We start from the raw sequence: 25,452 nt of genomic DNA on the forward strand, positions 1-25,452 counted from the left end.
TCCATCCATTCATTTTCATTCATTCATCCATCCATCTATCCATTCATTTATATTCATTCATCCATCCATCCATTCATTTATATTCATTCATTCATTTTCATCCATCCATCCATTCATTCATATTCATCCATCCACTTATCCATCCATCCATCCATCCATTCATATTCATTCATTCATTCATTCATCTATCCATCCATCCATCCATCCATTTATATTCATTCATCCATCCATTCATTCATTTATATTCATTCATTCATTCATTCATTCATTTATATTCATTCATTCAGTTAGTTGATTTATATGGCTACCCAGGTACATTTTGTGTGACTGTAGGTGGCTTGCAATCAAATAATTAAAATACACAAATGAAAAAATAGAAACTAAAAATTAAACGCATAGCACCGGGGCATTCACTGACCAGTTGCCTGCTCCTCCCAGGCCTTTTGAGGCACAAAGCTAAGTGTTCGAGGCCTTGAGAAAGGCCAGCAGGGATGGGGCCAGTTTAATCTTAGAGGGGATGACGATTCAAAGGGAGACAGGCTCCCTAGGTGCCCAAAGCATGCCCTTCCGGCCAGTTCAATAGGACAGGAAGAAACAACATGCAGATTAATCCGTGCAACACACTACACTACCCATGCCGGGTGGAGATTTCTCAGAGTTGGTCCACAAGTCTTAAAGCTGCTGGATTTGGAGGCCTCTGTAGGGAATGCCAGACTGGTGGGAACCCTCTTTCTGCCCGCCATTCCACATTGGCCTTGGACACAGCAAAATTGTGAATTGAACTGAGTGCAAGCTATGGCGACAACACAGCAATTGTGATTTGTAAAACTTGGTTTAGAATTAGCAGATTGTATGAACCTAGCTCCAAATTCTACGATCAATAGGAAGGGGTCTGCTAGTACCTTTTCCATCCAATCAAGGTTAGTCCAAGGCACCCGTGGCCAGGAAAGGCAGCTCACAAAAGCTCAGCCTTTTAAGCAAGAGATATTCACCTGAAAAGGCGCCACAAGGAGGAACAGCCTGCTCCCCAAGGGCTCCACTACAGTGGCCAGTGCATGCCTGCCCCCCCCAGCCTCCTGGTCCTGCAAACTCTCCTGACTGCCCAAGGGAAGCTGCCCTGAAGAATGAATGGCCCAGCGGGGACCCTACAGCTCACCTGCTTGCTTGCTCGGATGTACACTTTTTCCTTCTCAATTTTCACCTGGAACAAGAAAGAACATCATCATGTTTCACGATGCAACTTTCACTCTCGTTCAAATAAGCGTTTGATCATTATAATCCTAAACCAGCTGCCTCGCCCACCCCACTAAAAAGCAAGTTGTCTTATGGGGAAAACAGTATCAAGCAGATGGTCGAGAAGGATGCTCAGATCATCTCCAAAGTCCCTCCCAGCTCAAGGATTCCAGGTCACAGGCTGACTTTGGCTTCCCTGGAAATCTTCAATGGGACTAGATCATCATCTGTCACAGCTGCTCCAGGGGATCCTGTCCAGGTTTGGCTACATGACCTCTAAGTTCCCTTCCAACCTTGAGACCAAAGAAATGGTCTCAGAGCAAAGAGTTGGTTAGGCACTTGTGAGACAGCATCAGCTGCTGTTCCGGACAGAGCTTTGTGTAAGGCTTCATTATGTCCATGATTGCTGATGAGGAGGCGGGGTGTGTGTGTTTGGGTGTGTGTGTGTGTGTGTGTGTGTGTGCATGCGCACATGCACACACGCATGCGTTTTGTGTAGAGTCCCATTTCCTTTCAGCCCCTCTATAATTCCTCTCCCTGACCTGGAGGACTGACAGGGCAGAGCTGGGCTACTGAGGAGGGGCCCAAACTGCCTCCTTCGTGCCCATCTTGACTTCACCCTGGAACCTCAGTAGACCTGGTCAGGTGTGTCAGGGGAAGCCCCTCAAAGGGCTTTGATAGTCCCCAGTCACGGGAGTCCAAATCTCTAAGACTTTTTAGGGTTTCTCAATCTTGGACGTTTGATGACGTATGAACTTCATGCTGCCTGGGGAATTCTGGGAAGTGAAGTCCACATATCCTCAAGTGTCTAAGGTTGAGAAATTTTGGTCTAGACCAGGGGTAGGCAACCGTGGCTCTTTTATGACTCGTGGACTTCAACTCCCAGAATTCCTAAGCCAGGAATTAGCTGGCTCAGGAATTCTGGGAGTTGAAGTCCACGAGTCATAAAAGAGCCAAGGTTGCCCACACCTGGTCAAGGGATTAAAGGGATTAAAGAGACTTGCTGGGATATCTGGCAGGAACCCCGGTCAATACACTGAAGGAGCCATTTGTCTGAAGCCCTGCAAAATGGGGTGAGGGTGGGGGGCTGCTGCATATTCCCAGTGGCACGGATTGAGAGGACGTTTTCATCAAATGATTGTTGTTGTCTGCTGTTGAAATGCAGAGTTCTCTGAATGTATTTTTATGTTGTTTATTATCATGACATCACTATTTCTTGTATGTACATTGAGAGCTTATGCACCGGAGGCAAATTCGTTGTATGTCCAACCACACTTGGCCAATAAAGAATTCTATTCTATTCCATTCTCACCTGGAATTTGGGGAGACTATCCAGCCCTGGGAAGTCTTCAATATCACCAGTGCTGATGTTGAAGCAAGCCCCATGCCACGGGCAACGGACCCGGCCTTTGGACAAGACCCCTGAAGGAGGATCCCAAGAAAGCAACAGCAAAATTAGTCTCCCTCTCAGCTGGAAGTAGACAACACCTTTGACTTTTGTTGCTTTGAAACAAAAATAGGTAGCTGAACAGAAAATAAGATTTGCCGGTGAGATAGGCATTGCAGGAGGAGAGCTGTGTTCCTCAACCTTAGCAACTTTGAGATGTCTCGATTTCCCAGACTTCCTCAACCAGCACGCATGGATTCCTGGGGAGTTGAAGTCCGCATCTCTTAAAATTGCCAAACTTAACGAACTCTGTTGTAAACGGGAGGGACACTAGAGAAAGGAGAGACAGGCTGCAAAAACAAAGGTGGGCTAGGATTTCAGTTCCCCAGATTTAATGCTGGGGCTAGGGATCCACTGGAGGACAAAAGCCACTCAGAAAGTTAGTAAACAGAGTTCTGATCTGCAAAGCAATCGTTCTGACTTTTATGCACATTAAGGCATTTGAGAGGTAGAACAGAACAAGTGTGCTTGTAGGTGCAGAAAACGCAACTGGAAAATGCCTAAGATCTTTCAGTCACATCCAGGCCCTTGATTAAAGTGGGGGGGCAAAACACACCTTTCACCAGCGGGGCGCCGTAGTGAGGACACTTATGACCCATGGCATAAAACTCTCCGTTTTCTTTCACCAGCAGAGCCTTCCCACAGCCCAGGTCGACTTCTCGCATCCTAGGGAGAACAAGAAGGAGCATCGCCATTTGTTAAAAGTCTTTTAGACACCGTTCTTGGGGAGCAAAGTAATCTTTTGAGGGACATGCAGAGTTTGCAGGGGGCAGGCCTCCCCCCCCACCTCATTTTGATTAAAGCAGTGTTTCTCAACCTCAACCACTGTAAGATGTGTGGACTTCAACTCCTAGAAGCTTTGCCGGCTGGGGGATTCTGGGAGTCGAAGTCCACACATCTTATAGTGGCTGAGCTTGAGACACACTGGATCAGTTTTAAAACCCAAGAAGAAGTCCTAGGCCCACTGACTGTCCATTGTCCAGGTCCTTCACGTGGCAAACGGAGGCCTCCACCACGTCCTTCACATTCCGGTAAGGGTTGAGGTTGACCGGGTGCTCCTCCAGCTGGTAATGCCGTGAGGTGCCATTGGCCTTGTAGACGATGGGGCTGGCCTTCCCATTGGGCGACGTCTCCTCTTTGATGCGCTCCTTCTCCGGCAGCACCACCTCGATCTTCACTTCCACTGCAGGAGCAAAGAGAGCGATGATAATGATAATGATAACGATAACGATGATAACGATAACGATAACGATAACGATAATGATGATGATGATGATGATCAGAATCAGAATCGAGTTGGAAGGGACTTTGGAGGTCATCTAGTCCAACCCCCTGCTCAGGCAGGAAATCCTATACCATTTCAGACAAATGGCTGTCCAGTCTCTTCTTAAAAACCTCCAGTGTTGGAGCATTCACCACCTCTGGAGTCAGGTTGTTCCACTGATTAATTGTTCTGTCAGGGAATTTCTCCTTAGTTCTAGGATGCTTCTCTCCTTGGTTAGTTTCCATCTGTTGCTTCTTGTCCTGCTTTCAGGTGCTTTGGAGAATAGCTTGACACACACACACACACACCCTTATTCTTTGTGGCAACCCCTGAGATATTGGAAGACTGCTATCATGTCCCCCCTCGTCCCCTCTCTTCATTAAATGAGACATACCCAATTCCAGCAACCGTTCTTCACATGTTTTAGCCTCCAGTCCCCTGATCATCCTTGTTGCTCTTCTCTTCACTCTTTCTAGAGTCTCAACCTCTTTTTTACATCGTGGTGTTGTGATTCAGGGTCAGCCTGTGGGTTCGGCAGTTGGGTCGGATGACTCAGAGGAGGAGGGGGGTGTTGAAGAGCTTGCTGATGAGAGCCCTCAGCCAGGCCCCTCCCACCTGGTCACGACACAGACCCAGCTGTGTGAGCCTGACAGCGTGGATGAAGATGACCCACAGCTGGCCCTGTTCAAGGACGCCCGACGCAGGAGGCAGTCAATCAGGAGTAAACAGAGGAAGGCAATGGGGCACCTCGGAAGGAGGCAGAGAGAGGCCACGCCCTGAGCTGTATTTAAAGGGAATGTGTGGGAGGGCTGGTTTGCTGAAGGCAACCGCTTGAAAAGCTCCTTTTTCATGGTTCGTGTCTTGTTCTGTTTGCTTTTGTATCCATAAATTTGGCAGGCGTAATTCCAGCCTCTTGCCTTCTTGTAAAAGGGGTTGTCCCTGCCTTTTCTGCAGGGCCGGTAGCAGGCTGTTACAGAACACGTGGTGACCAAAACCGGATGCAGCATTCCAGATGTGGCCTTACCAAGGCATTGTAAAGTCGTATTAACCCTTCATGAACAGAGAAGCATTTCTAATGCCCTAGGTTCAAGCACCTCTTGGGAAGAGTTCCAGCCATCTTCAGCAGAACATAGGGCCTAGGCCGGGGTAGGCAACCTCGGCTCTTTTATGACTCATGGACTTCAACTCCCAGAGGTTGCCTACACCTGGCCTAGGCCATCCTCAACTTATACCATAATTGAGCCCCAAACTTCCACGGCTAAGCAAGGCAGTTGTAAACTGAGTCTTGCCCAATTTTACCACCTTTCTGGCCACAGTTATTAAGTGAATCACTGCAGTTGTTAAGTAAATCTGACTTTCCCCCCTACTGACTTTGAATGTCGGAAGCTGGCTGGGAAGGTTGCCGATGGGGATCATGTGACCCCAGGACTCTGCAACCGTCATAAATACCTGCTGGTTGCCAAGCTCTGAACAGGTGACTGTAGAGATCCTGCAACGGTTGTAAGCATGAGAACCAGTCGGAAGTCACTTTTTCAGTGCTGTTGTGCTGTCGTAACTTTGAATTGTCACTAAATGAATGGCTGTAAGTTGAGGACTAGCATTATTTGGAAGCTGCGCGAAATGGGCAAGAATTCAACAGCTATCCCGATGCACACAAACACATGCAGGATCATGTGCACGCTGTCAGCATCTATAGCTTTGTCACAGAGACCATCACATCAGAGATGCCTTCAGTCAGCTCTTAGGGCAACATCCTGGGGATGTTGTTTAATGTCTAAAGCTGGTTAGTAGTTGGGGTGGAGGCTGCCAGGAATTCCCAGGGTGGCATCTAGGCTGAAAAACTGAAGAGTTAAAAAAAACCCACCAAAAGCAAGAGAGCAAAAATCAGCCCTAGCTTTATGGAAAATACTGAGAATTTAGAAAGTTTTTAAAGTTCCTAGCCCTTAAGAATGCATCAGAAAGCCTGAAGAGTAATGAACTGGTTAAGAGATCTAGCAGTCAAACAAGAGCACCGGCATCAACCTAATCAAATTCCATTTATTCTCAGCAGCCTTTTTAAATTGTTCTCTGTTCCTGCCCAAGCCTAGATCCTAGATCTCCCACCAGAGGGTTGCTTCTAGGATCTCCTGTTATGAATCCAATAGAGTAGAGTAGAGTAGAGTAGAGTAGAGTAGAGTAGAGTAGAGTAGAGTAGAGTAGAGTAGAGAGTAGAGTAGAGTAGAGTAGAGTAGAGTAGAGTAGAGTAGAGTAGAAGAGAAGAGAAGAGAAGAGAAGAGAAGAGAAGAGAAGAGAAGAGAAGAGAAGAGAAGAGAAGAGAAGAGAAGAGAATAGAGCTGGAAGGGACCTTGGAGGTCTTCTAGTCCAGCCCCCCACTTAAAACAGGAGAGCCTCTACCATCACAGACAATGACTGTCTAGTTTCTTCTTAAAAGCACCCACGATTTCTGGAGGCAAGCTGTTCCACTGGTTGATTGTCCTCACCGTCAGGAAGTTTCTCCTTAATTCCAGGTTGCTTCTCTCCTTGACTAGTTTCCATCCGTTGCTTCTTGTCCTGCCTTCAGGCGCTTTGGAGAATAGTTTGACCCCCTCTTCCTTGTGACAGCCCCTCAATACTGGAAGGCTGCTATCATGTCTCGCCTGTTTCTCCTTTTCTTCAGACCGCTGCCATGAGTCTCCTGACTGGCCCAGCAGACCCAGCCTTCCTCTCCTTGGAGAGACTCTCTGGGCCTGGAGCCCAGATCGAACAGCATTTCTTCCCTTCCCAAACCAAGGGCAGCCAGCTAGAGGAATCACCCCTTTGGAGCCAGCTTGCCTACCTAGAGGGTCACTTGTCACTGGCTGGGATCCATTACAGATCCAGCTGGTTGTGGGGTCAAAAATTTCTGGTTCCGAGTTGTGGCCAACCCAACTTGGCAGGTTGTGGGAACGCTCTATCACAGTGTTTCCCAACCTTGGCAAGTTGAAAATGTGTGAACTTCAGTTCCCAGAATCCTTTGCTGGCTGGGGAATCCTGGGAGTTGAAGTCCACACATCTCCAACTTGCCAAGGTTGAGGAAACACTGCTTTTCCAGCTTTATTTCTTTGGCCTTAGCTTATGTGATACAAGCTATACAGGGAGTCCTCGACCTAACAACACTTCATTTAGTGACCCTTCAAAGTTACCACGGCACTGAAGAGAAGTGACTTATGACCGTTTTTCACAGTTACGACCTTTGTAGCATCCCCAGGGTCACAATTCAGATGCTTGGCAACTGATTCGTATTTACGATGGCTGCAGTGTCCCAGGGTCACATGATCCCCTTTGGCGACCTTTTGACAAGCAAAATCAACGGGGAAGCTGGATTCACTTAATAGCTGTGTTGCCAACTTAACAACTGCAGGGATTCACTTAAAAAAACTGCGGGAAAGAAAGTCGTAAAATGGGGCAAAACTCACTTAGGAAATATCTCACTTAATAACAGAATTTTGGGCTCCACTGTGGTTGTAAGTTGAGGACTACCTGTATTAAGCCACATTTAAGGCCGTGTTTCTCCACCTTGGGCAAGTTGGACGGACAATTGTGCACTGATTTCACCACTGGGCCCTGATCAGCACCAGCTTCCTTCCTTCCTTCCTTTTTAAGTTCTTTATTTAACTTGTCTGAAGAATCTTTAGACATGTGCAACTTAGCCTGACAAAACAATTCCCTAAATATGCAGGTCTAAATAAACCGCAAACTGCTGGATGCCAAAGCATGATTCTTTGAAACGTTTTAAGGAGATGTTATAGTTTGGCCATAAAGTTATGTCTGTGCACTTCTGCATCCGTGTGTGTTTTTGTGGTGGCAGAAGGCCCAAAATTCACTCTGGAACGAGGGGCCTTTATGGTGTAGAACAGTGGTTCTCAACGTTTTCTTCACCACGGACCCTTCTTAGATACCTTTTGTGGCCATGGATCCCCAAGACTTAAGATTTGAGTCATAACATTTCTTCAAGCCTGTAACAACATCGTGGCCTCCCAGGGTCCACGGACCACAGGTTGAGAATCCCTGGTGCAGAAAACCTGGGAGGGGAAGATGCTGGCTCTCCTGCCCCTCCTCCTACGATGCGTCTGCTACGGAGGCAGGCAACGTGGCTTCCGCCACTTGTGCCCCGTGGCTGCTCTTAATTACGGGAACCCTGTTGATTCGCGGGAAGCCATTTGCTGGGGAGCCTGACTTCCCAGCCTGCAGGAAGGAAAGTATAGGAAAGCTTCAGAAGCAGCCAAGGAGATGCTCCCAAACAGCCAGGAGCCCAGATCACACCTGCCAAACGCCCAGTGGAGGTCAAATGCGAGGAAAGAAAAAAAAAATTTAATCCCATTTATATCCCGCCCTTCTCCGAAGACTCAGGGCGGCTTACAATCTAAGAAGCACAAATCAATGTGCTTAGCAATAGCCTTCATTCTATGTATATGCCTGCTTCTTAGGGCTTTCGCCCCCCCCCCCCCCCCAAGCGGCATTATTACAAAGTCAGCTTAATTGCCCCCAACAATCTGGGTCCTCATTTTACCTACCTGGGAAGGATGGAAGGCTGAGTCAACCTTGAGCCTGGTGGGATGCGAACCTGCACTAATTGCAGGCAGCTGGTGTTACTTAAGGAGGCATTAGCCCACTGCTCCACCAAGGCTCTATTAGATTAGATTCCCCTTGCCTGAAAAAGCCACAAGCAGGGAACCAGCCCAGAAGTCATGGGAGAAGTTGGGGGGGAGGGAGGGCTGTTTCTAAAAAAGCAAGATGGTCAAAGTGTTGGTGATGGACACTTTAGACGATGTGCCCAAAAGGCTTGGGAGACCATCTTGATTTTTTTTTAACATACAGACCCTGCAAACACTCCAGAGTTTTCTCTGAGAAATGTGTTGGCACATTAAGAGGGCTTGCCTCTTAGGGCCACAACTGAGCCCAAAAATTCTGTCGCTAAGCAAGACGGTTGTTAAGTGAGTTTTGCCCCATTTTACAACCCTCCCTGCCAAAGTTGTTAAGTGAATCGCTGTTATTTAGTGACACTGTTGTTAAGTGAATCCGGCTTCCCCCATTGGCGTTGCTTGTCAGAAGGCCACAAAAGGGGACCACGTGACCCCGGGACACTGCGACCGTCATAAATATGAGTCAGTTGCCAAGTATCTGAATTTTGATCACCTGACCATGGGGATGCTGCAACGGTCGTAAGTTTGAAAAATGGTCATAAGTCACTTTTTTCAGTGCCGTTGTAACTTTGAATTGTCCTTAAATGAACTGTTGTAAGTTGAGGACTACTCATAGAGAGACTTTCCCCATTCAAGTGTCTTGATTTGTGTTATCAGTGTTAATTCATATATTAGCATCCTATGGCCCCTTTGCAACCTCACTTTCTGAGCCAGCCATTCTGGGAGTTGAAGTCCACAGGTCATAAAGGGGCACCGGTTGCCCACCCCTGGATTAAGGAATGAGGCCACATTTAATGAGTAAGGGAATGCTGTTGGATTGAGAAAAATGGACCCATGACGTTTCCTTCAAACAATGACTTATTTTATACATTTGCAGAGTTTCAACAAAGAGCCACTGTTGGAAGCATTGATGGATTATAGCAATACACAAAATTAGGCTTTAATCACGCAATTGATTATCAATTAAAGTTTTAATTAATATGAATTTTTTAAAAAATCAACAGGCTGCCCTAATTATCCATCTCAGATCTTATCATTCTCTGGTGATTGACGCTTCATTCCCTCCATTCATTGTTTCCAACCAGGATCGACTTAATATTTACCGCGCTCATTCCGTCTACTTTTTTTAAACACTGCTATAGTGGGTTCAGCTGTTATCCACTCCTCAGGACCATCCTCAGTACTCCAAGATTTATTAAAAATCAGTCTCAGGGGTGCAGACAGCTCCTCAGTCAAGTCTTTTAAAACGCCTACGGGCAAGTTTTTCGGTCCTGCAGATTTAAAAACGATCAACTTTAGTAGATGCTTTTTAAACTTCTCTGTGCTGGGAATGTCGCGCACTTCAAGGCGGAATGCCCAAAGGTTACCTCCAACTCAGAACATTTGTATTTATTTTATTTATTGAATATGTGAAGAATATTTGTAATGGAGATATATTATGATGTTTAAGGAGAGTTAAAGCACGACTGGATTTAAAGTGTAATTATAGTTAGTATATTTTAGATTAAGATTGTGAAAATAATACCCTGCATTCTGCTTTGGGAAGTCGGGGGGGCTGGGGGAGGTAGGGGTATTGGGTGGGTTAGGGTATGGGCTAGGGGTAGGGGGGGATGGGTTTTATGTTCAAAAATGTACTTCAAAACTTTTTAATAAAAAAAAGGACAAAAGGACAAAAAAGGACAAGGACAGGGACAAGGACAGGACAGGACAGGGACAGGGACAAGGACAAGGACAAGGACAAGGACAAGGACAAGGACAGGACAGGACAGGACAGGGACAGGGACAGGGACAGGGACAGGACAAGGACAAGGAAAAGGATAAGGATAAAGAATCAAAGGTAGTACCAATCATAATAGGTGCCTTGGGTGCAATTCCAAAACAGTTGGAGCACCATCGGCATTGACAAATTCACCCTCAGTCAATTGCAAAAGGCGGCTTTACTCAGAACAGCTTCCATCCTGTGACGATATCTGAAACACCAGATCTATTTATCCCACATCCTTGGAAAGGACTTGATAAGTAGAAAAAAATGTCAAATCCAGTCTGAACATCTGACTGACTGTGTGATGAACCAAAAGATTAAAATTAAGAGGAGGAGGCGGGGGAGGGGAGGGAAGGAGGGGGAGGGAAAGTCCAATCAGTTAACAGGAAAATATTGGTACAACTTCCAACACTAGACTTTGGTTGGAGACTTTAAGCCAAGGCTAACAACTACAACTCCTCCTGTATCCAAACAAACCATATTGTGGCCCACAAACCTACCTAGGCAATGTCTGGTTCCTGCAGTACTAGGTGAGCTGCAAATTATCTAACCCTATTCTGAGAATTTAGAGCACTTCCACCGGTTCCCCCCAATTTTCTCCTGAAGCAGTTTCGCTAACCATACCTGTAGTGTATCACCACCAAAGCACTTTTTTTTAGTCACATCCACAGCTGAGGCCCACTGATTTATGTACCAGTAGTTCCACATGTGACTTCCCAACAGGAGTGGAGAGAGATGGGGTGGGAGGCCAGGAAAGAAATGGAAGGGAGAGCAGATCTCAACAATTAAGACAGAAGGAGAGTCAATTGGCAATTTACCCCTCAATACCAGCTGAGCCCAGATGGAGAGAAACATTTCCAATCATGCAAAGAGTCTTTGGCTTAAGGAATTTAGAATTGTAGGATTGGAAGGTACTTCAGAGGTCTTCTAGTCCAGCCCCCAGCTTGATTAGGACAACCTATGCCATCCCAGACAAATGGCTGTCCAGTATACTGAAAACCTCCAGTGATGAAGCACCCACAACTTCAACTTGGCTATTCCTCCCAGCTTGGTGTTGTCTGCAAATTTGATGAGTACCTCTTCTATCCCCTCATCTAGATCATTTATGAAGATGTTGAAAAGTACTGGAGTGAAGACAGAAGCATGGGGTACCCCACTGCATACTTTTCTCCATGTCAATGTAGTTGAGGACTACCTGTTGAGTGTGGTTAGTCAGCCAATTAGGAATCCATCTGATGCTGTCTATCCTGCATTTTTCTATCATATCAAGAAGTGGGCTGTGGTCTTCTTTGTTACTGAAGTTTACATAATCTATGTCCACAGTGTTTCCCTTATCCACCTCTTTAAACATCTTTAAAAGTTTAAATTTAAAACATCTTTTAAGGTAGGTAAGTGAGCACCCGTCCAGCCTAGATGAGTTCAAATCACCAGGACCAGACGGATTACACCCCAAGGTTCTCAAGGAACTGGCAGATTTGATCTCAGAACCACTGAACTATATCTTTCAAAGATCCTGGAGCATTGGGGAACTACCAGAGGACTGGAAAAGAGCTGATGTAGTTCCCATTTTCAAAAAAGGGAAAAAAATAGATCCAGGAAACTACAGACCTATTAGCCTGACTTCAATACCTGGGAAGATTCTGGAAAACATAATCAAACAACGAATCAGCGAACACCTGGGGGCAAACAAAGTCATTACTAAAAGCCAACATTGGTTTGTCAAAAACAGAACATGCCAGACAAATCTTATTGCATTCTTTGACCAAGTGACAAAATTAGTGGACCAGAGGAATACTGTGGATATAATTTACTTGGACTTCAGTAAGGCATTTGATAAAGTAGATCACAACCTACTACTTGATAAGATAGAAAAATGTGGGTTAGATAGCATCACCACCAGATGAATTCGTAGCTGGCTGACTGGCTGTACTCAGCATGTGGTCCTCAATGGAACCGCATGTGCATGGAAGGAAGTGTGTAGTGGGGTGCCCCAGGGCTCTGTTCTGGGCCCAGTGCTCTTCAACATCTTCATCAACGATTTGGACAAGGGAATAGATGGGGAACTCATCAAATTTGCAGACAACACCAAGTTGGCAGGAATAGCCAAAACTCCAGAAGACAGGCTTAAGATACAGAAGGATCTGGACAAACTTGAACATTGGGCACTATCTAACAATATGAAATTCAGTGGTGAAAAAAGTAAGGTTCTACATTTAGGCAAGAAAAACCCAATGCACAGGTATAGTATAGGTGGTACCTTGCTCAATAGTAGCAACTGTGACAGAGATCTTGGAGTCCTAGTGGACAATCACTTAAATATGAGCCAGCAGTGTGGTGCAGCTGCCAAAAAAGCCAACACAGTAATGTATTGTAATGTATTGTATTGTAATGCATTGGGTCTTTTACTTGAACTGTTTTCACCTGTCTTTGAATGCTGCTTGAGATTGCTTAATTAAAGTGTCTGTGTAACGGTCGCTGGCTGCCCAGACATGCAGTCTCTAGGACGATCATTGGTTGGCTCTGGGGCAGGAATAGGTTCCTTTAAACCTATTGGCTGCCGCCTAGTGGCCAACTGTATAAATAGCTGTGTAGAAGCCTCTGATTCAGTTCTGTTCCTGTTCCTTCAATAAAGCAATGTTCCTGTGTAGACCCTCTCGTCTTGCCTCCTGCTTCCCAAGAATCCACTACAACACAACAGCTGCATTAACAGGGACAGAATCAAGATCACGTGAAGTGTTAATACCACTTTACAATGCCTTGGTAAGGCCACATCTGGAATGCTGCATCCGGTTTTGGTCACCACGATGTAAAAAAGAGGTTGAGACTCTAAAAAGAGTGAAGAGAAGAGCAACAAAGATTATCAGGGGACTGGAGGCTAAAACATATAAGGAACGGCTGCTGGAATTGGGTATGTCTAGTTTAATGAAGAGAAAGGACGAGGGGGGACATGATAGCAGTCTTCCAATATCTCAGGGGTTGCCACAAAGAGGAGGGACTCAAGCTATTCTCCAAAGCGCCCAAAGGCAGGACAAAGAAGCAATGAATGGAAACTAATCAAGGAGAGAAGCAACCTAGAACTAAGGAGAAACTTCCTGACAGTGAGAACAATTAACCAGTGGAACAACCTGCCTCCAAAAGTGGTGAATGCTCCAACACTGGAAGTTTTTAAGAAGAGACTGGACAACCATTTGTCTGAAATGGTGGTTTCCTACCTGAGCAGGGAGTTGGACTAGATGACCTCCAAGGTCCCTTCCAACTTTATTTTTATTATTATTATTATTATTATTATTATTGTTGTTGTTGTTGTTGTTGTTGTTGTTGTTGTTGTTGTTGTTATATCTTTTGAATATAGCCTGTGTTTAATAGCAGACAAAATTATCTTAAAATTATCTTCTGGGTCCATTGTTTATATCCAACATTAAAGTATTTTGCTCCATTCTGTATTAGTAAGTCAAATTTAAGCATTTTTCAAGGGAGGCTCAGCCAATCTCAATGTATACATGGTTGTACTTTGACTATAAAGGTTCATTCATTCATTTCCTCTAGAGTCCAACCTTCAAAGTTCCTATCATGTTCTTATTTTTAACAATTCAAAATAACAATGTTTTCCCCTTCAAAATATTCATATAATTAATTTCAAAATCTTATTTTAAATCCATCTGGATCCACAAATTTGTAACTTTCTAAAACCAATCACCCAATTGCTGCTTATTTTTTAAAAAAAATTTTTTAAAAAGCGCTTAAACCTGTAATTAAAATTTACTTCACAAAGGATTGAAGGAGACTCACACATTTCCTATTTTTTATTTATTTAGAAAAGAGATTTGTTAAATGTTTCAATAATTTTGTGAGAAGAAAGAAAGAAAAAATGAAAAGAAATCCAGTTCTGGGACATTATTTGATTAAATTTACTGTTCAAAGTAAAAGGCATCTCAAGTTGATGGTTTCTATTTTAACATGTTGTCCGATAATGTTGTTATCCTTGGTAACCCTTAATTAACTTTAGCTGACTAGGAAGGAACAATGAATTTTTAAGGATTTGTTAATGGATAAGAGTCAGAATATTGGAAGAAGAGATAATTCGTTGTATTATAAAAGAAGGTGATAAGTTACTGAAATTGTTCACACCTTTTGTGAAGAAGGGGAATCTTCCATCCTTCTGAGGTAGGTAAAATGGGGGTAATAAGATGACTTTGTAATAATGCCGCTTGGGGGGGGGGGCGAAAGCCCTAATAAGCAGGCATATACATAGAACGAAGGCTATTGCTAAGCACATTGATTTGTGCTTAGATTGTAAGCCGCCCTGAGTCTTCGGAGAAGGGCGGGATATAAATGGGATTAAAAAAAACCTTGACTCTTTTATGACTTGTGGACTTCAACTCCCAGAATTCCTCAGCCAGCCTGCCATAACTGACAAATTATATTTTAGGCATCTATAAATCCATCTGACTGATAATGCATTGAAGTTGGGAAGGAAGATTTTCATGCATTGTAATGCACAATACACATTGCCTGATGGACAGATGTTTCCATCAAATGTAACACCAGCTGCCTGCCATTATTGCAGGTTCGAGTCCCACCAGGCTCAAGGTTGACTCAGCCTTCCATCCTTCCGAGGTAGGTAAAATGAGGACCCAGATTGTTGGGGGCAATTAAGCTGACTTTGTAATAATGCCGCTTGGGGGGGGGGGCGAAGGCCCTAATAAGCAGGCATAGAATGAAGGCTACTGCTAAGCTTGTAACCCGCCCTGAGTCTTCAGAGAAGGGCGGGATATAAATGGAATTTAAAAAATAAATAAATTTCTTTCTATACTCACTTTCCTTTTCTTCACTATTTAAATAAATTTATTACTATCTGTTCTTTAATTTTTTCTGCACTTTCCACTTTTCTTTTTATTGTTTTATTCTTCTTAGTTTTGCATGGTTTCTATCTCTAACTTTTAATAAAATTACTATAAAAAATAAAGGTGGTCCAGTCTTGTGGAGTGGAGGGAATTGAGTTTCCATTACAAATAGAGGCCCTGAGAGCTTTCATCCTATCTTAAGGATCAAAAGGAAATAAAAAATGGTTCAATGAATGTAACGCTGGTATCTGCAGCAAGACAGAAAGGCTAAAGCACAAAAAAAAGGACTTTTGAATACCTCAGCAAAAAGGAAAGGCTGGCCCAGGCCTAGAGGAAGATGGTGAGAATTGGAGAGGCCGCTAGAGCAACGGAGGAACTCTGCTGATCATAGTTCACTTGACCAACAACCATCAATCAATCAATCAATCAATCAATCAGAATAGAGCTGGAAGGAACCTTTGAGGTCTTCTAGTTCAACCCCCTGCTCAAGCAGGAGACTATATATATACCATTTCAGACAAGTGACTGTCCAGTCTCCAGTGATGGAGCGCCCACTTTTTCTGGTGGCAAGCTGTTCCACTGGTTGATTGTCCTCACTGTCAGGAACTTTCTCCTTAATTCCAGGTTGCTTCTCCCCTTGATTAGTTTCCATCCGTTGTTTCTCGTCCTTCCCTCTGGTGCTTTGGAGAATAACGTGACCCCCTCTTCCTTGTGGCAGCCCCTCAGATACTGGAACGCTGCTGTCATGTCTCCCCTGTTTCTTCTTTTCTTTAACTAGCCTGTTCTGTACCAGCCTGCTACCGGCCCTGCAAAAAAGGCAGGGACAACCTCTTTACAAACGGCAAGAGGTTGGAATAAAGCCTGCCAAATTTATTAACATAAAACAGACACCAACCATGAAACAGGAGCTATGAAACAGGAACTATCCAAGCGGTTGCCTTCAGCAAACCAGCCCTCCCACACATTCCCCTTAAATACAGCTCAGGGCGTGGCCTCTCTCTGCCTCCTTCTGAGGTGCCCCATTGCCTTCCTCTGTTTACTCCTGATTGACTGCCTCCTGCGTCGGGCGTCCTTGAACAGGGCCAGCTGTGGGTCATCTTCATCCACGCTGTCAGGCTCACACAGCTGGGTCTCCACCAGGTGGGAGGGGCCTGGCTGAGGGCTCTGCGGAGCCTCAAAGCCATCATCAGCAAGCTCTTCAACACCCCCCTCCTCCTCCTCTGAGTCGTCCGACCCAACTGCCGAACCCACAGGCTGACCCTGAATCACAACACAGCCAAACCCAAGTCCTACAGCTGTTATTCGTATGTTTAAGTCTCTGATCATCTTAGTTGCTCTTCTCTGAAGTTTTTCCAAACTCTCAACATCATTTTTGTAATGTGGTGACCAAAACTGAACGCAGTATTCCAGGTGTAGCCTTACTAAGGCTTTATAAAGTAGTATTAATACTTTACATGATTTTGATTCTATGTCTCTGTTTATACAACCAAGGGTTGCATTGGTTTTTTGCTGCTGCTGCACACTGCGGGCTCATATTTAAGTGATCGTCCACTAGGACCCCAAGGTCCCTCTCACAGTTACCATTTTTGAGCCAGGTTTCACCTAATCTTGTACCTTTGGTTTTTCCTGCCTAAATGTAAAACCTTGCTTTTCTCCACATTAAATTTCACGTTGTTGGATAGGGCCCATTGTTTAAGTCTGCCAAAGTCTTAACTTGTCTTAACAAGATCCTGAACTTGTCTTCTAGGGGTTGGCTATTCCTGCCAGCTTGGTGTCATCTGCAAATTTGATGAGTTCCCCTTCTATTCCCTCATCCAAGTCATTTATGAAGATATTGAAGAGTGCTGAGCCTAAGATGGAGCCTTGTGGCACTCCACTCCTTACTTCCCTCTATGTAGACATAGCACCATTAAGGACAACTCCTTGAGTGTGGTTTGTCAGCCAGTTAAAAATCCATCTGGTGGTGATGCTGTCTATTCCACCTTTTTCTAGCTTACCAAGCAGTAGATTGTGGTCTACTTTGTCGAATGCCTTGCTGAAATCTAAGTATACTACGTCCACAGCATTTTGCTGGTCTGCTAATTTAGCCACTTTGTCAAAGAATGAAATAAGATTGCTTTGGCACGATCTGTTTTTAACAAACCAGGGCTGGGTTTTACTTATAACTTTATTTGTTTCTAGATGATGATCTGTTGACCCAGATGAGAAGGCAGAACAAGTTGTGCGTTGGCTTTTGCACCTTCAGTTTGACAAGAATGGAAACTGCTCGGCTGGTGGAGCTGCTGAGTTCGCTCAGAAGGGTTACTTAGCAGGACCAATGAGCGAATTTCCTCACCCTTTGATCAGACTTGGATACCTTCTTGGCAGGTTTTCCTCCAGTCCCTCCTCCTCATACAGCCCTGCCCTCCCCAGGCCAGTCAAAACCTGAAGACCAAAAGAGCCGCGTTGGCAGAATGAAAAGCTGGGAACGGGGAGAGATCCTGAAGACTTAGCAGATTTTCCTCCGCAAGGAATTTAATAAACATGAGGGCTTCCTAATTGTTTCTAAACAAAATTGCCTGGCCCTTGCAAGGAATGGATTACTGCACTGATGACACTTTGGACTAGTGAAAGCAATTCTCATGAATTATCTTGGGAACTTTTCCATTCGTCCAGTGAAGTAAGCAACTTTACAATCTCTAGTCTTAATCCTCTTTTTATTGTCATCTTTCCAGGCTGCAATCCAGCAAAGCGACCGGCTCCTAAGATCAACGGAGCCAGATTGCTCAAAATAGCAGATTCAGCCTGGATGCAAGGAGGACCCGACAGAGGCGAAAACGGACAGGCAGTTTTCCTCTAAAAAGGCCGCCCGGTGCAAACCTCAACCTGATGCACCGGGAACCATCAACAGAAAGTCTGCAAACCAAACTCAGGTTGTCTTCCTGACAACATCAAAGCAGGTTGGAGCTTGCTTTTTTCCAGATGTTTTTTGCAGCTTCCCATTCTGGCTCTCAGACTCCATTCCTTCTTTCTAATACTAATTGAGTCAAACTACAGCTAGTTCCCAATTGATGGCCACCACTGAGCCCAAAATTCCTGTTGCTAAGTGAAACATTTGTTAAGTGAGTTTTTGCCCCATTTTACAACCGTCCTTGCCACACTGGTTAAGTGAATCGCTGCTGTTTTAAGCTAGCAGCACAATTGTTAAGTGAATCCGGCTTCCCCCAATTGACTTTCCTTGTCAGAAGGTCGCAAAAGGGGATCAGGTGACACACACACACACACACACACACACCCCTGGGATGCCGCAACCATCATAACTAAGAGTCAGTTGCCAAGTGTCTGAATTTTGATCTTGTGACCCTGGGGACGCTACAACGGTCGTTAAGTGTGAAAAAGTCACTTTTTTCAGGGCCGTTGTAACTTTGAACAGTCACTAAACGAACTGTTGTAAGTCGAAGGCTACAGGTAGTACGGTCCAATACAGTTATTAAAATATTAAAAAGAATTAGTAGGCAATGGAGCAAAGGTGGGAAAAATGGCCCTTTGCAACCTATGGACTTCATCTCCTAGAACACGGGTCGGCAACCCGCAGCTCCGGAGCTGCATGCGGCTCTTTAAGCCGTCTCCTGCGGCTCCCAGTCCTCCTCCGCCGTTCTGGGACAAAAGTGGGACGAACGCAGCAGCTCTCCAAACAGGGAGGCGGCGATTTGGAGAGCTGCGCGCGCAGCTCTCCAAACCTACACCACCCCGTTTGCACCCTGCTGCCTTCGTCCATGTTTGACGAACACAGCAGCTCTCCAAACGGGGAGGCGCTGCGTTCGTCCGCGTTTGAAAGAAACACGGACGCGTGTTTCAAACGCGGACGAACGCAGCACCTCCCCGTTTGGAGAACTGCTGCGTTCGTGTTTCTTTCAAACACGGACTAACACAGCAGCTCTCCAAACGGGGAGGTGGAGGTTTGGAGAGCTGCGCAGCTCTCCAAACCTCCGCCTCCACATTTGGAGAGCTGCTGTGTTCATCCGTGTTTCTTTCAAACGCGGACGAACGCAGCAGCTCTCCAAACAGGGAGGCGGAGGTTTGGAGAGCTGCTGCCTTCGTCCGTGTTTGACAAAGGCAGCAGCTCTCCAAACGGGGTGGCAGAGGCAGCTCTCCAAACCTCCGCCGCCCCGTTTGGAGAGCTGCTGCCTTCGTCCGTGCACGTTTTGCCTTGTTCTGCCCATGTGCGTGCGCGCGGCACATTTTGCGGCTTCCACTTTTTTGTGTGTGTGATGGAACTGGTTCCGAGTGGCTCTTTTGCTGTTTCAGGTTGCTGAGCCCTGTCCTAGAATTCTTGAGCCAGCTCAGGAAAGAACTTCCTCACTTTTTTCCCCATCCAGGCCCCCAAGGCGGCCCATGGAGCCTAGATTAAGACCCCACCCCCCCAGAGCCAGATGCTGACCCCTGTTGTAAGTAGGCCTACTCAACTCCAGGTCCCCCAAAGAACACAGATAGGCTGACCCAGCGGAATATAGGGGGGCAGCCTCTGTGCAGTGCAGAGCTAAATCCTTTCGCTGTGAAAGGTGGAGAGGGGTTCCCAGCAAACTGTGTGAATGATTCTGACTTGTCCTTTGGGGACTGAAGAATTTCAGGTATTTTTTCCTAGCTCCAGAAGCAACTAGAAATATAGAACATGCCTGATCTTGGTTCTTTTTAATAATGTAAAGACAAAAAAAAATCACTGATGATGCTTACAATTATCTTTGAAGTGCCTGATCTGCCACGTCTTCTCCTCTGGAGATGAGGTGTTTGACTTTGGAATGAGATGGATGGCTGAGGAATTCTGGGACTTGAAGTACACAAGTCTTAAAGTTGCCAAATTTGGAGATCCATGTTCTAATTCATCTCTCCTCTTAAGTCCTCCCTTCCCCCCCCCCTGCAGCCTTAATAAAGGTAAAGGTAAAGGTTCCCCCGCACATGTGTGCTAGTCATTTCCAACTCTAGGGACCGGTGCTCATCTCCGTTTCAAAGCCGAAGAGCCAGCGCTTGTCCCAGGACGTCTCCGTGGTCATGTGGCCGGCATGACTAGACGCCAAAGGCGCACGGAACGCTGTTTCCTTCCCACTATAGTGGTCCCTATTTTTCTACTTGCATTTTTACGTACTTTCAAACTGCTAGGTTGGCAGAAGCTGGGACGAGTAACAGGCACTCACTCTGCTACGCGGCACTCGGGATTCGACCCACCAAACTGCCGACCTTCTGATCGACAAGCTCAGCGTCCTAACCCACTGAGCCACCGCGTCCCTTGCAGCCTTAATAGCTCAGCCATAAATGAGAGTCAACCAGATTTCCCAGGACATACCTTTGCTCAACTCTCTTAACCTAGTCACTGAAGAAACCCATTTTCAGGGTTGGCATGATACATAGAGCAGGGCTTTTCAACCTTTTCACTCATTGTACCACTTTTAGGATATGGCAACATCCAAGTACCACCAGTCACCTAGCAAGGTGTCAAAAACTTGATGACCAAAAAAAAAAGGAAGAAAGTGATGAAGTACAGATAGTCCTCAAATTACAACAGTTCGCTTAGTGACTGTTCGAAGTTACAATGGCACCTGCTCGGTGGCGCTCTTCCTCCTGTCCGAGGTTTTCATTGTTGTGAGCATTTCTGTTGAGGATTAGCCGCGGGGGTGGGGTGGGAGGGTGTTTGGTTTTTATTCCCCCCGTCTGCTGCGTGGTTGCAGTAGGTTTTGGTCACTTCACATGATCCTGGGACACTGTGACCGTCATAAATATGAATCAGTTGCCAAGCATCTGAAGGTAAATCACAAGACCCTGGAGATGCTGCAAAATTCCAGCTAATTGGTGCTTCTTCTGGGCTCAGCAGAAGCGCCAAGATCAGCGCCGGGCTCCTGACAGCCCTGCAGCTCTAGCCATCTTTCACTCAGGCTTGTGCGGTGCTGCCACCGGTTCAGCTCATTCCCCTCCCCTGCTACTTTTCTAGGATGGTTGCGTACCACCTGCCAGATGCCAATGTACCACAGGTGGTACCCATACCACTGGTTGAAAATCCTGACATAGAGCCTAAAATGCACACAGTTTATACCAGGGGTAGGTAACTTTGGCTCTTTTATGACTCGTGGACTTCAACTCCCAGAATTCCTGAGTCAGCTATGCTGGCTCAGGAATTCTGGGAGTTGAAGTCCATGAGTCATAAAAGAGCCAAGGTTGCCTACCCCTGGTTTATACTGTTCCATGACAGTGTCAAAACCTGGATGCCATTTGTTGAGTGTCTTGAGAAAGGACCTGAGATTCTTGGAAGCTGGTGAAGAGGACAGCTTCTTCACAGGGTGAAGGCATGTGTGAGGTGGATGCTTGCCTCCACCTGGCTCCTTCTGGGAACCAGAATAGCAGTGAAGAATTTAGGAGAGTGGGAATGGGGGTGGGAATGCTCTCAATGCAACCAAGCTAAGCAACTTCTGCCTGGTTTCCAATGGTCTCCTTCCTAAGTGCACGGATCCAGCTGATTTAAGCCCTTGGCCACTCCAGAATGGTATATTCCCAAGCTGCAGTTGTTTTAGAACAAGAAGACTTAGCAATAGCCACTGATCCTTTTATTACCTCACAGCTGGACTACTGCAACACCAGTGGAACAGCTTGCCTTCAAACGTTGTGGGTCCCACATTACTGAGGTTTTTAAGAAGAGACTGGACAGCAACTTTCTGAAATGATATAGGGTCTCCTGCTTGAGCAGGGGGTTGGACTAAAAGACCTCCAAGGTCCCTTCCAGTCTATTCTATTCTATTCCATATATTCCATTCTATTCTATTCTATTCTATTCTATTCTATTCTATTCTATTCTATTCTATTCTATTCCATATATTTTATTCCATTCCATACCATTCCATATATTCTATTCTATTCTATTCTATTCTATTCTATTCTATTCTATTCTATTCTATTCTATTCTATTCTATTCTATTCCATATTTTTATTCCATTCCATACCATTCCATATATTCTATTCTATTCTATTCTATTCTATTCTATTCTATTCTATTCTATTCTATTCTATTCTATTCTATTCTATTCTATTCTATTCTCTGGGGCTCTTTAAGACTATTTGGAAACTTAAGAAGATGCAAAGCACAGCTTTTTTTTTTGTTACGGTTTGTTTCCAGGTGGAGTTTAAGGTGCTGGTTGTTACTTGTAAATCCCTACGTGGCAGCTGACAAGATCTCCTCCCTAGGTGATCTACCATTCCAGTTCACGAAGAGATGCTCTCAGCTCCCCCTGCCAAGCAAGATGGATTCTTTTTCCCTTTTAAATTCATGTGCTCTGGCTCTCCAGTTATTTAAAATATTTAAAGTAAACTTAAAATAAGTAAAATGTTTATACTCTACTGTTTCTTATGTGATTCTGTTATTTAGAGGCATTTTATATTATGATGATTATTTCCACTTAATATGTTAAAACTGATGTTAGCCATCAAGAACATTTGTAAGTGGGTAAATGCAAGTGTTAGCAAATAAATAGACTGATAAAAAATAATTAAGTAAATAAAGTGAATTTACAGAACAATCCAAGACATATAGAAACCTCTAACACATGTTAAAACTAAATAAGCTTAACAGAATCAAGGTTGACTCAGCCTTCCATCCTTCCGAGGTCGGTAAAATGAGGACCCAGATTGTTGGGGGCAATTAAGCTGACTTTGTAATAATGCCGCTTGGGGTGTGTGTGAAAGCCCTAATAAGCAGGCATATACATAGAATGAAGGCTACTGCTAAGCTTGTAAGCCGCCCTGAGTCTTCGGAGAAGGGCGGGATCTAAATGGAATTAAAATTAAAAATTAAAAATTAAAAAAATAAGCTGACTTTGTAAAAATGCCGCTGTGGGAGGGGGGCGAAAGCCCTAATAAACAGGCATATACATAGAATGAAGGCTATAGCTAAGCACATTGATTTGTGCTTCTTAAGATTGTAAGCCGCCCTGAGTCTTCAGAGAAGGGCGGGATATAAATGGGATTAAAAAGAAGAAGAAGAAGAAGAAGAAGAAGAAGAAGAAGAAGAAGAAGAAGAAGAAGAAGAAGAAGAAGAAGAAGAAGAAGAAGAGGAGCAGCCTTGGTGGAACAGTGGGCTAATGCCTCCTTAAGTAACACCAGCTGCCTGCCATGAGTGCAGGTTCGAGTCCCACCAGGCTCAAGGTTGACTCAGCCTTCCATCCTTCCGAGGTAGGTAAAATGAGGACCCAGATTGTTGGGGGCAATAAGCTGACTTTGTAATAATGCCGCTTGGGGGGGGGGCGAAAGCCCTAATAAGCAGGCATATACATAGAATGAAGGCTACTGCTAAGCACATTGATTTGTGCTTCTTAAGATTGTAAGCCGCCCTGAGTCTTCAGAGAAGGGTGGGATATAAATGGGATTAAAAAAAAGAAAAAAAAAGAATCCAGAATAGTTCAGTGAAGGGCAAACTGAGAAAGAGAAAAGAGAAAGGTGAAAAACTAAAAGAGAAAAGTGAAGAAGGACTGGATGGTCCTCTCCGAATACCTAACAGGGGTCACCCAATGTCTCCCCTCACCCTCTAGACCAGCGTTTCCCAACCTTAGGAACTTGAAGATGCGTGGACTTCAACTCCCAGAATTCCCCAGCCAGCATAGCTGGCTGGGGAATTCTGGGAGTTGAAGTCCACGCATCTTCAAGTTCCTAAGGTTGGGAAACGCTGCTCTAGACAGTAGGAAGAGGCATCACGGAACGGATGTAAGCTACAGGAAGAGAGTTTTCAGCTGAATGCTAGAAAAACATCTTATTTTGGAAATCTAGATTAATTGGTCTGCAGGACCCACATTGGAAAGAGCGAGGACTTCAGGTGGAGCTGAAAAAGCTTCTTGGATGAGAAGCGAAACCTCTTCAAGGAAAAACAAGAAAGTCCAGTTGCCTTTCGAAAAAACACCTCCATGACCTGGAGGACAGAGAATCTCCATAGACAAGTGGAGGGTTGGAGCGCTATCTCTCAGGCGTGGCTTTAATAGCTGAGTGGACTCACATCTTATGATTCAGTCGACGTGCAACGGATTTGCAGAGAAATTGGCCACCTGCTTCGGGCAAAGGTTTTCCTGCACTGACACTCAGCCCTAACTGATGCCCGGTGCCAAGTTTAAAAGGGCTTTATTCTCCGCCAGCTTTGGCCTCTCTTTCCCATGAGACTCGATCTCCGACTGCTCCTCCAGGAAGACACACACACACAAAGACACACACACGCCTTTGATCCCCACCGTTTTCCAGGAAAGGTTCTTAATCTTCTATTAAAGAATTATGCTTGCATGAAATGAAGTTTCCAGGGGATTAGCCAATTGCTTTAGCAATCCCGCCACGTTGAAATTCTCCACGGACTCTGTTGGCAGAAAGGCCGCTGGCATGCCTGGTCTAGTTTAATCACAATTCTGCACAAAAGAGGCCACGTTTGGGCCATGGAGCCAGAAAGCTTTGCAGAAACAGCTCACCTGGTTTGGGTTTGGAGAAACATCCTCCCATGGTGAATCAAGCAGCGGAAGCCGTCTGGCAAGGGACGGACTGAGGGAAGAAACGGCACCTTCAGCCCAGCCTCTGGGGGGTGAGGACCTCCAAGCCAGCCAACAAGCGACGGGAGCTGGGGAAAGTCACCATGGTGGCCGCTGCTGAATGGCTTTCCACAAAACCAGGCCTCTCATTGGTACTTGGCTCATGCTATGGTTTCTTTGGTGACCTGGGTGGGATAAAAAATGCAATGAGTTCTAGCCATCAAGTAAGGTCATTTGAAATCTTGGCTCTTTCTCAGGCAACCAGGATTTTGTGCCCACAGGACTGTCACACAGTGGCACAGCCTCCATAGCCCTACAAAAATTGGTCCCCTAATGCCAGTCTCCCTGACCTGCCAGCCTCGCCAAATGTCTTCTCAGCCACTGGCCAGGCTCCAGGGGTGGAGAGGGATGGCAGTGCCTCTGCCCTGCTGTCAAGGGCAACCGCTGGGCAACTGTGACCGGCCCCAAGATGGGGACCCTCCTCCTTAGGATTTAGGAGACCACCAAGGCTGGAGGCTAGACTTGGAAGCCAAGCAAGCACCCTAAACATGGCACTCCCACCAAGATGCCACCACCTGGAGAAGAGAGGTTGACTCTGACTTTGAGACCCACCTAGAAAAAACCAGGCCGGAGAAGGTTATTTAAAAACTTATTGCTTTCCAGGAGTGGATGGGGGTAGTGGGGAAACACCAAAGGTAAAATGATGGCCATAGCTTGCACAAT

The 25,452-nt window shown here is 45.4% G+C and overlaps 1 protein-coding gene across 2 annotated transcripts in view; it reads right to left on the bottom strand.

The window, feature by feature from the left end:
- AIFM3 (AIF family member 3) overlaps positions 1–24,703 on the bottom strand; it is a gene marked incomplete at its 5' end in the record, with an annotated part of 52,827 nt that extends 28,124 nt beyond the window's left edge. Inside the window, 6 exons of one of the 2 annotated variants that reach the window (XM_083373259.1) lie at positions 1,157–1,201; positions 2,546–2,655; positions 3,237–3,346; positions 3,650–3,863; positions 9,709–9,876; positions 24,673–24,703. In XM_083373259.1, the coding sequence (XP_083229385.1) occupies positions 1,157–1,201; positions 2,546–2,655; positions 3,237–3,346; positions 3,650–3,863; positions 9,709–9,876; positions 24,673–24,703 (678 nt within the window). The remainder of the gene's footprint in view (positions 1–1,156; positions 1,202–2,545; positions 2,656–3,236; positions 3,347–3,649; positions 3,864–9,708; positions 9,877–24,672) is intronic. The other variant, XM_083373260.1, reaches the window with a different exon arrangement.
- Between the last annotated feature and the right edge of the window lie 749 nt (positions 24,704–25,452).

Source organism: Vipera ursinii (genome assembly GCF_947247035.1).
Source record: "Vipera ursinii genome assembly, chromosome: 14".
NCBI classification, from domain to species: domain Eukaryota; kingdom Metazoa; phylum Chordata; class Lepidosauria; order Squamata; family Viperidae; genus Vipera; species Vipera ursinii.